Raw genomic sequence first — 17,642 nt, 5'->3', positions numbered from 1 at the left:
ACCAGCAGATGCTGGTGTATTGGCCAATAAGGTTTGGTATGCCTGCTCAGGGCAGCCTCTGGTGCCAGCTACGGTGCTGTCTGCAGACAAAACTCTGGCCTGTATTCTGCCAGAGGGAAAAAATTTGCCTCTCTTGGTGCCACTGACAGCTCTCTCATTTCGCCCATAGTTTTTAATCTGTTAATCCTATTGCTGTAGTTGGTACTATTTCTGTTTATGCAATGTATCCTACTCCTTGCACAGTGACCATCATGGAAGATGTCTGTGGTTTAGATTGTAAAGCGAGCAAAAGGGGTGGAATGTTGGTCAAATAAGTTTGTAAATATGATATATATGTTTGCTAGCTTGTGACTTATATTGGGTGTGGGGGACAGGCTATAAGCAGGCCAGGTCATTGTAGCCTAAGGTTTGGTTTTGGGACTAAGCTTTTCCCCACACCCTTGACTGATTGTATGATCTGGGTGGTGCACTCTCATGAGGAATCCAATTATGCCTTGGATAAGTGACTTTGTATCAGAGACTTCCTTGTTTGTAGATTGGATTAAGGGATTTTGGTTTTCTACACTATAAAGTGGGACAGACCAGGAGCTTAAACACACAGTTCCTGCTATCACAATTGCAGGGGCTTCCCTGATCCCTTGCCCTTCATGGGAAGAGCTGGTTTTCTGCTTTTCCCTTGTCTTCTTTTGTGGTTTGCCTGTCTTGGTGAGACACCAATAAATAGGATGGCCCCCCATTGCTGACTCTGCCATTTCTTTCTCGTCTGCCCGAATCCAATGGGAACCTGCATGTGAATGGCCATGATGACGGCTCCTGGCCTTACAAGCTGTTACTTGTGGTTTTGTTTTGTTTTGTTCTTTGAATCTGGTTGGAAAACCCCCTTTAGTATTTCCTGGAGTGGGGGCTTTCTGATGATAAATTCTCTCATCTTTTCTGTATTTGTGAATGTTTTTATATCTCCTTCATACTTGAAGGATAGCTTTGATGGGTATAGTATTCTTGGCTGAAAGTTCCTCTCTTTCAGGGCTTTAAATATTGGGGTCCACTCTCTTCTAGCTTGTAGAGTTTCTGCTGAGAAATCTGATGATAATCTAATAGGCCTTCCTTTATATGTTGTACTCTTCTTTTCCCTGGCTGCCTTGAGAATTTTTTCTTTGTCATTGGTTTGTGTGTCATCTTCATTATGATATGCCTTGGAGTGGGTTTGTTGGGGTTAAAAAAACTCGGTGTTCTGTTTGCTTCTTGAATTTGAGGCTTTAGTTCTTTCCACAGGCTTGGGAAGTTCTCGTCTATTATTTGTTTGAGTATATTCTCCATTCCATTTTCTTTCTCTTCTCCCTCTGATATACCTATTATTCTTATGTTATTCTTTCTGATGGAGTCAGACAATTCCTATAGGGCTTTCTCGTTTTTTATTATTTTTGAGTCTCTTTGTTCTTCTCTCTGTTGTGCCTCAAGTTGCTTGTCTTCTATTTCACTAATCCTATCTTCTATCTGGGCTGTTCTGTTAGCTAAGCTTGTTACCTCGTTTTTCAGCTCGTGAATTTAGTTTTTCATTTCTGTTTGATTTATTTTTATAGTTTCAATTTCCTTGGTAATATATTCTTTGTGTTCATTGAGTTGTTTTCTGATCTCCCTAAATTGCCTTTCTGTGTTTTCTTGTATATCTCTGAGTATTTTTAAGATTTCTATTTTAAATTCTCTGTCATTTAGCTCCAAGGCTTCCAATATGTTAAATCTTTTCTCCATAGATTTTTCCACATCTATTTGTGTTACCTCTCTAACTTTTGTATCCATAATATTTGATTTCCTCTTTCTTATTGGCATCTGAGGGTGGTCTTGTTGATAGCACTAATTAGAATTAATAAAGAGTAAAAAGTAAAAAAAAAAAAAAAGAAAAGCACCCCACAAAAAAACCCGTAATTATTATTTCCTCTTTTTTTCTTTCTTCTCTTCCCTTCCTCTCCCCTCCTTAGGGAAATATCGTGATGACCTGTGAATTATATTATGCTAAATGGAACAAAAACTGCCTATAATGGAGGGCCTGATTTGGGGTGAAGAGTTCAAGGGGCAAAAAAGGGAGTAGGGACCTACTAAATGCAAAAAAAAAGGAGAAAATCTTAGACAAGCTTGTAAGTGATGGTCGACTAAGAGATATAATGAGAGGGATAAGAGGGAAATGGAAAAAAGGAGAAAAAATAATAAAGAAGAAAAAAAATAAAAATAATAAGTAAAAATCTGTTGTATTAAGTGGAGTGAAGACTAAATACAATGGAGACCTTGGGTTAGGAGGAATGCTAGTGAGTTAAAAAGCAACGTAAAAAGTACCCAAAATACCACAAAAACAAACAAACAGAAAACCAAAAACAAAAGCAAAAAAAAAAAAAACCAAAAAAAACTTGAGTCCCAAATTAAATAATTTGTTCGTGATTGAGGATTGAATGGGAGGAAAAGTAAAAGGAGAAAAGAAGAAATGAATAGAAAGGAAAAAAATAAGAAAAAGAGAAAAACGAAGGAAGAAAAAAAGGAAAAAAAAAAAACCAAAAGAACAAAAGGGGAGAGAGTGAGAGTTAATGGTTTTGGAGTGTAACCCTAAAGCAGAGTGAGGATGAAGAAAAGAAATAAAATGTAACACTCATGGGTAGTGTAGTTCAAGAAAAGGGAAGCATAAGATGGGCAGAGAATAAAAAGACCGAGGTGGAGGAAATAGAAATCATAATAATAAAGGCAATAACATAGAAGAAACAAACAACAACAATGAAAAATTAGTGGAACAAGTTATAAAGTCTGTGGATTTTTCTTGATTTTGAGAGGTTAACTTCTTCCTTTTTCTTTTCTCTCCCTCTTCCTGGTCGGTGACTCTGTACCCCAGGCTCTGCCCCTGTGTCACGCTTAGGTAGGGATTTGCAGTTGATGGGATTCTATGGCAATGTCATATAATTGGCTTTAGTCTCACTGGTAGTCAAGGCTTGTTGGCGTTTGCAGGGCCCAACAATGAGAGAGTTTGCTTTCCTGGAGTCTCTCTCCTAGTCTCCCCTTTTTGAATTAGCAGCCTGGTGATCCAGCTATAAGGCTGCTACTGCTTCTGCCTGGGGAGTAAGAGGCTCAAAGAGCTAAGAAATCCCCACTCTATCCCCACTCAGCGCAAGGCTTTGGGAAAGGCTCTGGCTGTCAGAGCCTCCTGCGTAATCAGGCGGGGCTGGGAGTCAGTTGTCAAGGTGACTGTTCAGCGCCTAGCATTCAGTTGGACCACTCAACCCAGGCTTTCCACACTTTGTAGCCTGTTTTGGCTGGGAAGAAGAGGCACTAGTCGCTGCTTGCTGTATAGATCTTAATATCTGCCAAGTCCCTCTTGTTAGCGTATATCCCTGAATAGGGAGGCTCTGTCAATCAGAAGTTGCCCCCGCCCCTTTAGCCAGAGGCACTAAAAAATATCATGCCTCTTGTCTTGGATCGCTGAACTGAGAGAGATCTTATCAATTAGAGCCCCGTGGGTGTGCAGATTTCGTGGGTTAAGCTAATTTCAGTGATTGGATCTGCAGCTGTGCTCCAGAAGGTATTTCAGGCTCCCCGCGCACCCCTCCCCCAACTCTTGATTGTTAGCTTGAATGGCTGGGTGAGGTGTCCTTCCCGCGGAGAGAATCTTCCTCTCGCCCGGCCGCTGGCGGCTGGGGTGCACCGGGTGTGTGGAAGAATGGGGCACCCTGGATGTGCGAGCAAGTGGGGCGTTATGGGCGCATGGGACGCCCAGGGCACGCGCGCGAATGGGGTACTCCGGGCACTGGTGGCTGGGGACTCTCACTCGCAGTGCGCGGGCCACTGGGGACGCTGGCGGTGCAAGGGAGCTCACTCTGCTACCGGACCGCTGCACAGGGCGCGCGTGGTGCCTCACCGCACGCCGGCGGCTGCTCGCAGCTCCTGAATGTGGGCCAGCAGCTGCACGCGTGGGCTGACTCACCACAGGCGCACTCCCTCCTTGGCTTGAATGAACGTCTGTGCGGTAGTTAGCTTCCTCTACACCTTCAGCTCTGACTCGTCTCTCAGATTCAAGTGATAACAGTCCTTTCGCTTTCAGTTTGTGTGGATCTCCGGAATGCTCCGAGGATAAATTTTTCTGTTTCTAGTTGATAAATTTGTTGAGAGTTTGGGGAGATCTGTCGGATGCGCTGCTCACGGCGCCATTTCCGTGACATCATTTTCATGCTTTTTGTTGGTTATTTCACTGCTTAAAATGGTCCCAAGCACAATGCTGAAGTGGTGTCTGGTGTTCCTAAGCACAGCCAGACTGTGATGTGCCTTACAAAGAAAAGATGAGAGCTAGATGAGCTTCATTCAGGTATGAATTATAGTGCTGTTGATAGCAAGTTCAATGTTAATTAATTAATGATATATATTAAATAACATACCTTTACATTAAATAGAAACATACATAAAACATGATTATGTATTCATTGGTTGATGAAATGTGTGATCAGAAACTCAAAGGAACCTAAACTTGTATTTCCCCAGTGGTTCAGTATTTGCTAATTCAGGGCAGGATGGATAGGGTACTGGTGCATGACCTGCTACAGATAGAGGAAAACGCCTCCATGCTTGCCCAGTGCAGGGCAGTGGCCTGATCCAGGAACCAGCATGCTGTGGGGCACAGGGGGGTGGTCAGTCAGGCTGTCTCTGGGGCAGTTCATGGGAAGCAATCTCTCTTTGGCCTGGATCTGGCTTTGGGGCTCAGCAGCAGTCATGTCATGGAAGAGTCTCCACACTATAGTGCCCCAAATCCCATTTTTAGTTAGCATACTTGTTATGTGATTGAAAAGCAGTGCATGTAGATAGGAAAGGGGAGAATCTTGCAGCATGAGAGCCACTGTCGGGCCAACCAGTGATGTCTCTTCCTGAGGTAGACGTGCAGCGGGGTTCCGGAGTAGCCGGAATCCCACTGTGTCTGTGCATGTTCCAGCCACTGGTGAGGTGCTCATGCCTCACATCTGTTGCCTACAAGGCCAAGAAGCCTCTTGAAAGAGAGAGAGCTCATCTTAAAGGAACAGAAAGTCAAACTCAACAAAAATGTTCCTTGACTATCAAAGAAGAGAAATTATTCTGAATGTAGTGCAATGTTTGCTATTGTAATTGCCCCCAAGCCAACCCCACTTGTCCTGTGGGAGAGAGAGGCATGGAGATAAAACCTGAAAGCACTCTTTACCTAAAAGCATAAGGAGCCCTCCTCAGGACTCCTTCAAGATGAAGGAAGATAAAAGAGAGCCTTTTTCCATGCACCAACCAGCTCCAGCACCAGAGAGAACTGGGTAAGGGATGGGGTCTGGGACAGGATGTTGTGGAGGCCAAAGTCAGTGTGCTAGAGTGGCAGCCTGGGGGGCAGTGGACTTGGCAGGAGACATGTGTGTGGCTCCCTGTAATACTGTCACTTAGCAATATTATGAGCCCATTCACACTTAAAAGCTGGAGAGGCAAGAAGAAATATGCCTCATTCATCTCAATGGAACATCTCCACTTTCTGATATTGGGTTCTCTTGTCTTTTTTTCCATATTTCTCTTTAGTCTGATCTGATGGCTCTCCCCTAACTGCTCATTAAAACCACTCAGGAGGCCTTAAAACATGCCTGGACCACCTCAGTGATTCTGATTTAATTGCTCATGGGTGGATCTTGGACATCTGTATATTTAAAAGTTCTTCTAAAATGATTCACATGGTTAACCGGGTTGAAAAGTATTGCTCTAAAAAATATCACTGAGATTTACTACTCCCATTTATCCAGTGTATTCTATCCAGGGAGCGGTTAGGCAGGAACCCTGTTTACATATCCACCTCATATGCACTTCTGGATGTACCTTTGAGTATGACTGGCTTCCATTCCACTTTCCTGACTGCTGCGCGAAGTGAGGAATTCACCTGGTTTTTCCCTTTCCTTCTTCCTGGCCACTATAGCCCCTCCAAGACCTGGTGCTTTCTCATGCCTTTGACCTAACACTATTTGTACTGATAAGGTTGACAATGGGGAAGGATGGGCGCTGTGGCTATGGGAGAGGCAGGGAGAAGAATGGCAAAGATAGTGCTTATCATAGACTCCCATCTGCTGAATCCAAAGCATGGTGGGAAGAGGGTGAGCTCAGAGCCACATATGCCTAAGTGCAAGTCCTGATGCTCCATCATTTACCAGCTGCTTAGTTTTAGAGAAATTACTTCATTTTGTACAGTTGCCCCCCACTCTGCATCCATGGAGGATACATTCTAAGACCCCCAGTGGATACCTGAAATTACCTATAGATACTGTGTATTTCCTATACATGTATATATAACTTTTTTACTTAACGGAAGCACTTTAGGACTTCTCTGTGTGTGGCATATCTGGTTTGCCATCATCACTGTTCTTGCGCTTTGTGGCCATTAATCAGTAAAATAAGGATTACTTGAACACAAGCACTGTGATGCCTGGACAGGTGATCTGATTACCAACACAGCTACTAAGTACTAACAGACTGACAGCATGTACAGCATGGATACGTGGGACAAAGGGATGATTCATATCTAGGCATGATGGGGTGGGACAGTGTGAGATTTCATCATGCTGCTCAGATCGTTATACACTTAACACTTATGAGTTGTTTATTTCTGGAATTTTTCCACTTAATATTTTTTGGACTGTGGTTGACTGCAGGTGAGTGAAATCATGGAAAGCAAAACCATGGGTAAGGTAGGACTACTATACAACTCAAAAGTGGTGATGCTCAGTCCTGGCCAGTTAGCTCAGTGGTAAAGCATCAGCCTGGCGTGTAGATGTTCCAGGTTCAATTCTTGGCCAGGGCACACAGGAGAAGCGCTCATCTGCTTCTCTACCCTTTCTTGTCTCCTTTCTCTCTATCTCTCTCTTCCCTTCTCGCAGCCAAGGCTCCATTGGAGCAAAGTTGGCCTGGAGTGCTGAGGATGGCTCGATGGCCTCCACCTCAGGCACTAAAATGGCTCCGGTTGCAATGGAACAAAACCCCAGATGGGCAGGGCATCACCCCCTGGTGGGCGTGCAGGTAGATCCTGGTTGGGTACATGTGAGAGTCTGTCTCTCTGCCTACCTGCTTCTCACTTCAGAAAAATACAACAACAACAAAAAAATGGTGATGTTCAGGGAGTCAAAACAGGTCTGCCAACTTAAGTACTGCAACGTTTTCCAACTTATACACCCCTAACCTATGCCTGCACAGTAGACCCTTGGGACTGAATACAGTAATTAATAACTTCTCAGATGGAGTTGAGCTTTTTCTTTAAAATTTCTATAGTCAAATAAGTTGGGAGAAATGTTACAAGAAGATTAGTTTGGAAAGTAATGGTGTGTCATTTATTATCAGCCTTGAACATTCAGAATCTTCATTCATAAGAAATAAGCTCATTATTAATAGAAGATTACTTTCCTTGTCTTTAACTGTTTTCTTTAATTAAAAGTAAACTTTTTTTCTTATTTTGAAAGCAGTACATGTTCATCTAATACAAATTGGAAAGTAAAGATAAGCAAAAATACAAAATTAAACATACTCATAATCCCTCCACCAAGGTATAACTGCTATACTTGCCCTTTCGATGTTCTCTGCTTTTATACATACCTTAAAAAATCATCGTAGATTCTCTCTCACCTTACAAACATCTGGTCAGCAGCACTCCACATCAATACACTTGACTTTACCATATCCCTTTTTATATCTACTTATTAAGGTGAATAATTTTGTTTTTAAACCATATTTGTTTACTCATAAGTCACCAACCTCATAGATAAGGAAACATCTGAAGAGTCCAGATGTGGCCATGTTAATTCAAAACAAAGCACAAAATATAAAAACAATCACAACTAGTTTGACAGTTGTGTGTCTGTTTCCTACAGCCCTTCTGCCCACAAGTCCACTGCTGACTTCAAAGAAAAGTCAGCACAGAGGTGGTCCAGAGGATTAGGTGCAAAACCAGAATCAAACAAATGATAAGAGATTAAAGGAAGGTTGATCAAAGACCCAACATAAAAGTGCTAGCCTATGACTTGCTTTGACCATGGCCCCAAAATATTCATCAGAACAGGGAGCTCTCTTTGAAGTAATTGGAAGTGCCAGTACCCAGATGAGCTTCTGGTCAAAGGGAAATTTGAAAAGGGGCACAAAAAGGAGTTTGCAAAGTCGCCTCTTCCTACCTCTTGTCTGCATATTTCTTACAAATTGTTTGAATGCTGCTTCTTTGGTTTGTTGTACGGATGTGAGTAGTTTAACTGTACCAGGTATCAAGTGAGGAATTCAGCCTAAGAGAAGGATCATCGTTTTTCCTTGTGGAAAACAGGAATAACAGAAGCATGCTCATGGCAGTGGATTTGCACTCATGAGCATAATATAATAGATCTGAAACTGTCACTCCCTTTTGTTGAGGATACTTCAAAGGACATGTAGTATTTCCAAACAGGCAATAACACTGGTTCCTTGTACTCATTCATTACTTGTTCACTGCTCTCCCAACTGGGAGTTTATTGCTCTTTGTGGTGTTAGGACAAAAACTTCCATTTCCCCCAGAGAGGGGGGAAAATAGAACTGTTCCCCAAATTGCGGTAGCCTTTACAACATTCAGGTTAAATTTTTGAAAGTGTTTGAAAGACAAAAATTACATAAAATTTCTAAAAATGTATGTTTAGGACATCTTTAGTTATTAGCACTTCTTTCAAGCTCCAATTTTCTGGTTTTTCTCTTTACATGATAATCTATGTTTTTAGGATCTTTTTATTAAATTTATAGGAGTGACATTGGTTAATAAAGTTATATATACTGCTCCGAAAAATTAGGGGATACTTTATCACTTTATATTCATTTTGAAATATCTCCTAATTATTGTGAGCAATATAGGTTTCAGGTGTACAATTCTATACTATACATATCCTCTGTATATTGTATTATGATCCCAAGTCAAATCTCCTTCTATCACCATTTATCTCCCTTTTACCCTCTTCTATATCCCCCTACCCTCGTCCCTCTAGTAATCACCATACTGTTGTCTCTGTCTATGAGTTTTTAAATTAATCCCTTCACTTTTTTCACCCAGTCCCCCGAACCCCTCCCATCTGACAGCTCTCAGTCTGTTTTCCATATCTATGAATCTATTTTTATTTTATTTGTTAGTTTATTTTGTTCATTAGATTCCACACATAAGTGAAATCATATGGCACTTGTTTTTATCTGGCTGGCTTACTTCACTTAGCATAATACTCTCCATGTCCATCCATGCTGTCACAAGGGTAAGATTTTCTTCCTTTGTGTGGCCAAGTAGTATTCCATTGTATATATGTACCACTGCTTTTTTTCCACTCATCTACTGATAGGCACTTGGGCTGCTTCCAAATCTTGGCTATTGTAAATAATGCTGCAATAAACATAGGGGTGCATATGTTTTTTTGAATGAGTGTTTTGGGTTTCTTTGGATATATTCCCAGAAGTGTAATCACTGGATCATAAGACAGTTCTATTTTTAATTTTTTGAGGAAATGCCATACTGCTTCCCACAGTGGCTGCACCAGTCTGCATTCCCACCAGCAGTACACGATGGTTCCCTTTTCTCCATATTGTCTCCAACAGTTGTGTTGATTTATTGATGATAGCCATTCTGTCAAGTGTGAGATGATATCTCATGGTTTTAATTTTCATTACTCTGATGATCAGTGACATTGAACATCATTTTATATATGTCTATTGACCATCCGTATGTCCTCTTTGGCATGTTTTTAGGTTCTTAATTTTTACTTTCCTTGTCACCATTTCTTTATTTCCTTCGAAATTCAAAGGAATTACTTTTTCTTGACACCTAATTTTAGGTCAGTTTTCTAATATATACCTGAGATTTCAAGTTAAAGTTTTTACTGACAAATCTGGATTGAGTACCACATGAGGCTCTGAAAGAGAACTGGGATGTCCATTTCCTCCTTCACTAGAACCACAGCCCACAGGAGGAGATAATAACAACAAATAATGAATATGATACTAGCTGATTTAAGCTTTGTGAGGACTGTCCCTCATGAAGAAGGAGGATTTGAACTGGGCCTTGAAAAATGCCTGAAATTTCTAAATATGAGAAAATAAAGAGAAGATATTTTACTAAGAGTTGAAGCAACATGATCAAAGGTATAGAAGCAGAGAACTATAAGGTGTGTCACAACAGAAGCTCAATACATTTATTTGAATGGGGGGCAGTGGGCTCATGTGAGAAAAGAGTGAGAGGGAAGCTACACTAGATGTATTAGTGTTAGGATATGCTGTGGAATCGGATTTTATTATGAATGCAAAAGAATTATATTTTTAAAATGGCATGCTAAATTGTTATGATAGTTAACCTGACTGGCACATGGGATAAGTGTGTGAATGGAGGGCTGGGGCTAGAGTTTGGGTGAAGGGCAAGAGTGGAGGCTGAGAGAAGGATGCAGGATCTGAAAGAGAACAGGAATGGTGGGAATGAATTGGAAGAATGGGAAGGACTTTGGGGAGCCTGACTTGAGAACTGGTCTCACGTGCAGGTGAGGGGAGTGTGAAGGAGGAAGGACTCATAGATGATTCAGGAATGTTGTCACACATACATACGAGCATGCCTTTTACTGAGGTACTAGGTGATGAGAATACAAAGAGATTAGCTGAAGTTTATCAGAATGGTTGTGAAGAGCATTAAAAACTGAGTGAGGCCGTAAGTTCTCAGTTCTGAGAATGCAAAATTCCCCAAAATTTGGCATAGGGGAAGTTCCAGAGAAGCCATGGGACATAGCTGAACCTTGGACAGTGGGTGGTATTTGGAAAGAATGGGAGGAGGAATTACAGGGTCAGGAGAGTGGAGGGAGGGGAGAGAAATACAGGTGCTGGAGCAGGCCCATCTGGTTGGAGCAGGAGTTCATATAAGAATGCGGGGGTGGGGGAGGAAACATGGAGACTTTTGGTTGATCTCATAAAGAGTTAGAGGCCAAGTTAAGGAGCTGTAATTTAACCTAGGTAATGCCAAGCCCTGACATAGTTGAACAACGGAATGTCCACTGCAAAATGGTATTTTGGGAATATTAACCTGAAAAAGATGTGTGGAATGTATAAATCTGTAAGGAAGTAGTACTAACAAGGTGAGTAGTTGGGTGAAAATATAAATATAAAATATAAACTAGTTGGGTGAAAATATAAACTCTTTCCCTGACATTGATCATGGAACGAGTATAGAAAAGAGAAAAAGTTTTTACCAATAAGCCCAAGGGAAAGGGAGAAATAGAGTTTTACTCAAGGTTTCAAACTTGGGAGGCCAGGAAAGCCATTGTCCTACAGATCAAAGTGTAAAAGTCCAGAGAGAACTGGTTTGGAGGCAACCCAGAGAGTTGGAGCCCAAGATAGCAGCCAAGCAGATGGGTCTAGAGAATGATCAGAAGTAGGGGCTTGAGGTTCAGCTGGAAAACAGATTGACCATTCCAAGTTGAAAATTACACACAGCACAGCAATTGTGTGATGTTTTTAATTAAATAATTTCTTTAGTCAGTGAAATAGTTTCAAAAGCTCATTTGAGAACTTATAGTCTCTTGATGCAGATGAATTCTCAATTGCTCTTTTGTTTCCTTGCAAAGCAATTCATCTTGACTGAGAAAGTATGTGGGGAGAGTAGTGGGAAGGTTTTCCTCACTATTCCAGGTGTAGAAATTGTGGGCATCAGTCCTCCTGTATGTAATATTCTTCCCTTCAGTGGTAATTCATATTTTCTGCATCTTTCTATCAGTTGCAGCCCCTAGCACAGTTAGTGTTTTGTACACTGAAAGTACTCAGTGTTGGTTGATTTGCATTTTCATCACAGTTCTCAAAGATAAAAGAGTGGACATAAGAAAAACTAACAAGTGTACATTCAATTTTATAATGACGGGCTCTACATAAACAAATGCAAATTTGAGTCAGATTTGAATTGCAAAAATTTTGTCAGCAAGGCTGGAGATGTAATAACTGTAGCTTCAGATTTTTGCTAAAATAATAAAACCCACTAACCATCCCTCATCCCTTGAAGTTTGAGAGACATTCAAAAGTCACAACACCTTGAAGAGCAGAGTCAACAGCTAAAATTGTCAGAATGAAGAGTAACTTTGTGTTAACCCCAAGCCCAGGACAGCCAATGTAGATATATATGTTACTTTTTATATAGAAAGAAACTATCAAGAACCTCAGTTATTTGGGGGAGACAGTGAGTTGTAGAATGGAAAGCCCCAAACCTTTCAAGAGTAAAACCAATCTACTAGAGTAAAGGAGAACTATACATAGATAATATTCATCATTTCACTCTGAATTATTTGTAAGAAAAAGGATCATCAGGCCAGTTGTCTTGTTCATAAAGGGGAATCAACATGCCTTTTGTCTCCCTTCCAAACTACTTAAGAAATACACCCTTATGCCCTGGCCGGTTGGCTCAGTGGTAGAGCGTCGGCCTGGCGTGCAGAAGTCCCGGGTTCAATTCCCGGCCAGGGCACACAGGAGAAGCACCCATCTGCTTCTCCACCCCTCCCCCTCTCCTTCCTCTCTGTCTCTCTCTTCCCCTCCCGCAGCGAGGCTCCATTGGAGCAAAGATGGCCCGGGCACTGGGGATGGCTCCTTGGCCTCTGCCCCAGGCGCTAGAGTGGCTCTGGTCGCAACAGAGCAACGCCCCGGAGGGGCAGAGCATTGCCCCCTGGTGGGCAGAGCATCGCCCCCTGGTGGGCGTGCCGGGTGGATCCTGGTTGGGCACATGCAGGAGTCTGTCTGACTGTCTCTCCCTGTTTCCAGCTTCAGAAAAATACCAAAAAAAAAAAAAAAAAAAAAAAAAAGAAATACACCTTTTGTTTTGTCTCATCATTTGTCTGGTCCTCCAGCTGCTCGACTCATCCAGAACATGGATACAACTGCTGAGCCTTGTTCAGACTTTTTCAAATATGCCTGTGGAGGCTGGTTGAAACGCAACGTCATTCCTGAGACCAGCTCCCGTTACAGTAACTTTGACATTCTAAGAGATGAACTGGAAGTCATTTTGAAAGGTTGGTGGAGTTTGTGTCTATTCATCAAAGATTTCTCTTTCAATCTACCCATTTATTTAAGATACCACTCTTGGCTGTTGTGGGGAACATTGAACAGGATTAAAGTCAGTAATCTCTCCAAGTTTTGTGGACAAGTTAGTCATGCTGAGGGTGGTAGACACCTAAGTGGATATGTTGGCATCTCTTAGCACTCCTGCTGTCATTTGTAGGTACACAAACAATAAACCCTGTTATCACTGGAGATGGCATTTTATGCCATTATACAGAAAAGATATTAAGTGATTTCCAGTGAACACCACCTCCCTGGTCTTTCCAGCCCTTTGTTGAAGTCACTATAAAATGTTACTAAAACTTGCCTTCCTAGAGCAGGTATTTTTTTCTAGCCCAGCTAAGACCCTATCCCAGGGAATTTGAGAAAGATGTGTCTAGTCCCCTACTATCCTCCAACCTTTGTTCTCCTCCTCTAGAAGTTACTTTGTAGAAAACAAGTTTTGCTCTTTTCTAACATCAAAGCAAGTAGAACAATGCATTCAATTTGTTTGGAGTATGAATAGTACAATCACACAAAGAGAATTATTTTTCAGTCATCAGAAGGACTACATATTAAATTCCAAATTCCTATGTTTTATTGTTTTCTTTTCATCTCAATTTGAAACCAAAGGAACTTATCTATGGCAAAGCAATACACATCACTGTTAAACAAACAAACAAACAAAACCCAGTAATCTAGGCAAAAACGCCTTCATGTAACTTGGCTAATGAAACTGACTCCCAGTTCTGCACTAAGAATAATGATTAGCGAGGGGTTTGGTTTTTCCTATAGGAATTTGGCATAGGGAGGGAGTGAACATACATACAAAGAAGCAAGTTTGTTACTGAACCTGTGTTGAAAATGTAATTACAGCTGCAAATGAGCAATTATATTAATGCATTTTGTTAAATGCCCCATTTCAGATGTCCTTCAAGTACCCAAAACTGAAGATATTGTAGCAGTGCAGAAAGCAAAAGCATTGTACCGATCTTGTGTAAATGAATGTAAGTGCTCCTCATTATATGTCATTAAGAGTGTGCCAAAATATGCATAAACTTCTTAATAAATTTATTTTCATTGTTTTCATAAGCTGTGATTGATAACAGAGGTGGAATACCTCTACTCAAACTGTTACCAGATATATATGAATGGCCAGTAGCCACCGAAAACTGGGAGCAAACATATGGTAAGGCAGTTTTCCTTTTTTAAAAGAAATAATTTTCAATAAAATCTATGCTATTATTATATTATGGCATCATATGAATGCACTAAAGCTTCTAAAGATGTCCTTCACCTTCTATTGCTTTAGGTACTTCCTGGACAGCTGAGAAATCTATTGCACAACTGAATTCTAAATATGGGAAAAGAGTCATTATTAATTTTTTTGTTGGCACTGATGATAAGAACTCTGTGAACCATATAATTCATGTAAGTTAGTGTGGCTGTCAGCCACAATTATCTTTAAATTGTAATAAAACTACCACACACTTTGTTGTTATTGATGTTTAGAAATAATGTGCATTCTCATTTGAACGACATGGGCAAGGTGGTAACAAATCAATGCCGTGTCTCTAACACTGGGACCATTTTGAAAGTATATTCTCAATGCTGTGCTTTAGACATTTATCTCTGCTCTCTACTTCCTTTATTTTAGATACTGTCTTTTTATATAATAAATAAGAAATGAGAGACTTCAGGCCCCCCCTATTTAGAAAAAGCCCCTGGTTTCTCTGTGTGTTCATGAGAGGAGCATGGTCTGGTTTACATAATAGTGCAGGTCTGGAAACCAGAATTTCCTAACTGCTTCCAAAAAGAACATAGAGAAGGGATTTTGAACACAGTTTTGGTTCTTGCTAGAGAATGTATATACTTTTTTCTCAAAGTAAATAAGATGCCATTCTTTTAAATGGCTTTGTTAGATTTTTTTATTGAATTTATCAGGGTGACATTGGCTAATTAAATTACAAAGCTTTCAGGTGTACCGTTCTATCATTTGTATAATGTACTGTGTGTTCCCCACCCCAAGTCAAGTCTCCTTTCATCACCATCTCTCCCCTCTCCCCTCTCCTACTTCTTTCCACCCTCCTTTCCTTCTAGAATTTTTTTTAATGTAAGCTATTTATTTTAGCTTTCTCTAAGGTGTCGCTTAAAATAAGATTTATACTTAATGAGTGTGTTTGGAACAGACTAAAAAATTTACAAAGCTTTTCCTAGGTCTCCTGTAAAAGAAACTAAACCAAAAGTTGCATGTCACAGAATCATATTTATGTCTCCATTGCATAAATCTTCATGTTATTTATTGAAATCATGACAAGTGTTGAACCCAGCGCTCTTCCCTCCTGGGGCTGTCAAATGCCAGCATCCTGAAGGGTCATCACAAGGGAATTTTTCAAGGTCAGGAGATTGGAGAAGAAGCAGGGCCCTTCTTGTGGTGGTATCTGCTCTTTCCATGCAAGTTCTCTGGGGGATATTTTTTTTTTTGTACTGATCTGGCTTTTCCTGCTAGGGTTCTCATTTTAACCCAGAAAGGCTCTGGTTTGCCCCTGAACCCATCTTCTTCTTTTTTCCTCGAACTTCAACAGCTCAAAATATTTTCTTATTAAATAATAAACCAAGAAATATTTATCCATGATTGACTATGTGTAACTCAAGTTTAGTTGAGCATCAACGACTTTGACTTAAAAATGTCCCGCGTTCCCACCTTCTTAGCATGCAGTGCACAGGGAGCAGTCTCCCAGCACCAAGCAGGACCACGTCACTGCCCCTGGGGATGAGGGTGGGCTGGACACCCGCCACAGAGCAGACCTGGTGTTGTCTCCCTTACACCTAGATCGCAGCTGGCTCTGTGGAAACCCAGAGCCGGGCAGCTTTGGGGAGAGCCCAGGAGGCTGCTCCGCTGTGCTCCTAGGGCAGAGGAGCTAAAAAAAAATACCTCTGGTGAGTTTACACTCACTAAAGAATTCTTGAGTTACCACAGAGGCTTTCCACCTTTTACTTTTCTCCTATCCCAGTTAAGGGTGGGGGGCAGAAGAGAATGTCCCCCAGGAGGCTCATTCCAGAATCTCAGGAAGCAGAATGCCCTGTAAATGTGCGATTTGGAAACTCCACAGTCCTAGATCCTCATGTGTTTTTGTTCACCTGCACCCTCTGTTCTGTGTTAAAATCCTTCCCAGGATATTTGCTGTTCAAGTATATTCTTTGTGTGTGTTTTTTGCCCTCAAATTTCTGCAGCACAGTCTTTCAGATTATCCAACTACCCAGCAGTTTAATACTTTGAAGTAGTGTAAGAACCAATTTGTAATTATGAGTTCACTCAAAGTGTGACTGTTTCCCTTATAAACAGCAGGACACTGGGATCTTGCTCATACATAGACAGGTGTGCTTGATTTTGTCCAACTGTTCTGTATCAACTAAATGGTTAATTTTCTTCTTTTGTATCTTTTTTATAGATTGATCAACCTCGACTTGGCCTCCCTTCCAGAGACTATTATGTATGCACTGGAATATATAAAGAGGTAAAAAAATAAATAAAAAAAAGATAAAGGAAAGAAAAAAGAAAACTAAATAAAACTGTAGTAAATAAATAAATCTGGTGTAAATTTATAAATACTGAAAAAGACTAAGGTCGAGTATGTTCTTTATTTCTTTATTTGGAATCGATGCTTAAAATTACACACACTAGTGAGGTCCTTTGATAGAATGAATATTCTCAACAGAATGAATGAACATATTCTAAGAAACAAGGGAACTTGAAATTATTTATTTGTGTTTTGATTTTCAGTATATGTCTATGACCCACTTTGAAAAGTTCATCTTAAATATTCTAATTTCACTATAAACTGAACCATTTGAGGAAAAAAACCAGACTAATCATGGTCTAGCGCGTAAGGAATGGTCCCGTATGAGACACATCATGCTCTGTAGCACCTTCCAAAGCCTTCTGATTTGACTTTCTGAAGACTACCTGGGGCATCAAGTTCAGACAAAGTTTTGCAGCTTCCTCCTGACTCTCACACTGGTCAGCTAGGCAAAGCATGTCAGACCCCACAGAACCGCTGGGTGGCCTGGTGTTCACATTATCCCCCAGCCTTACCTCCCTCAGGCTGATGTTTTTGTGCTCTTGCTTATTGATAGAAAGGAACAACAGAAGACAATCAACAATGTGGTCTATCATTTGATGTTTTGGGAATGTATTTGTTCTATAAATGTTATCTTCATAATTATTTTGTAGCTTAGAAGTAAGTTAAGTCTACCTTTGATAGTCCTAATGGGTCATGGTATAGTGGTGTGGCTGAAATTAGCCCCTAGGTAAAATTATTAACTAAATATGTTTATGCTGAGCATTTATTTTGTGTGATTAAGTTCAAATAACATGGAATAAATTTACTGTAAAATGTCTTTTTGAGTGGTTCTACAATATTGAAATAAAGAAAAAGATGTATTATAAAAGGTTACAGTTAATAGCATATTCATGTGGGTATGGGATGTGTGTTCATGGCAATTTAGTTACTGTGTGGGTTGCAGCTATTGTCTTTATAAATTGTCCAATTGTTTATATTGCAGAGGTGAGGGTGATTGAA

At 40.6% G+C, this 17,642-nt stretch overlaps 1 protein-coding gene across 4 annotated transcripts in view; it reads left to right on the top strand.

The window, feature by feature from the left end:
• MME (membrane metalloendopeptidase) overlaps nt 1-17,642 on the top strand; it is a 138,897-nt gene that overhangs the window by 37,408 nt on the left and 83,847 nt on the right. For all 4 annotated transcript variants that reach the window (XM_066259055.1, XM_066259054.1, XM_066259056.1 and 1 more), the window contains exons 4-8: nt 12,870-13,031; nt 13,986-14,066; nt 14,153-14,248; nt 14,372-14,490; nt 16,512-16,577. In XM_066259055.1, the coding sequence (XP_066115152.1) occupies nt 12,870-13,031; nt 13,986-14,066; nt 14,153-14,248; nt 14,372-14,490; nt 16,512-16,577 (524 nt within the window). The remainder of the gene's footprint in view (nt 1-12,869; nt 13,032-13,985; nt 14,067-14,152; nt 14,249-14,371; nt 14,491-16,511; nt 16,578-17,642) is intronic.

Source organism: Saccopteryx bilineata, chromosome 2 (assembly GCF_036850765.1).
Source record: "Saccopteryx bilineata isolate mSacBil1 chromosome 2, mSacBil1_pri_phased_curated, whole genome shotgun sequence".
Taxonomy (NCBI): Eukaryota; Metazoa; Chordata; class Mammalia; order Chiroptera; family Emballonuridae; genus Saccopteryx; species Saccopteryx bilineata.
This window is presented reverse-complemented; position numbering and strand designations above follow the sequence as displayed.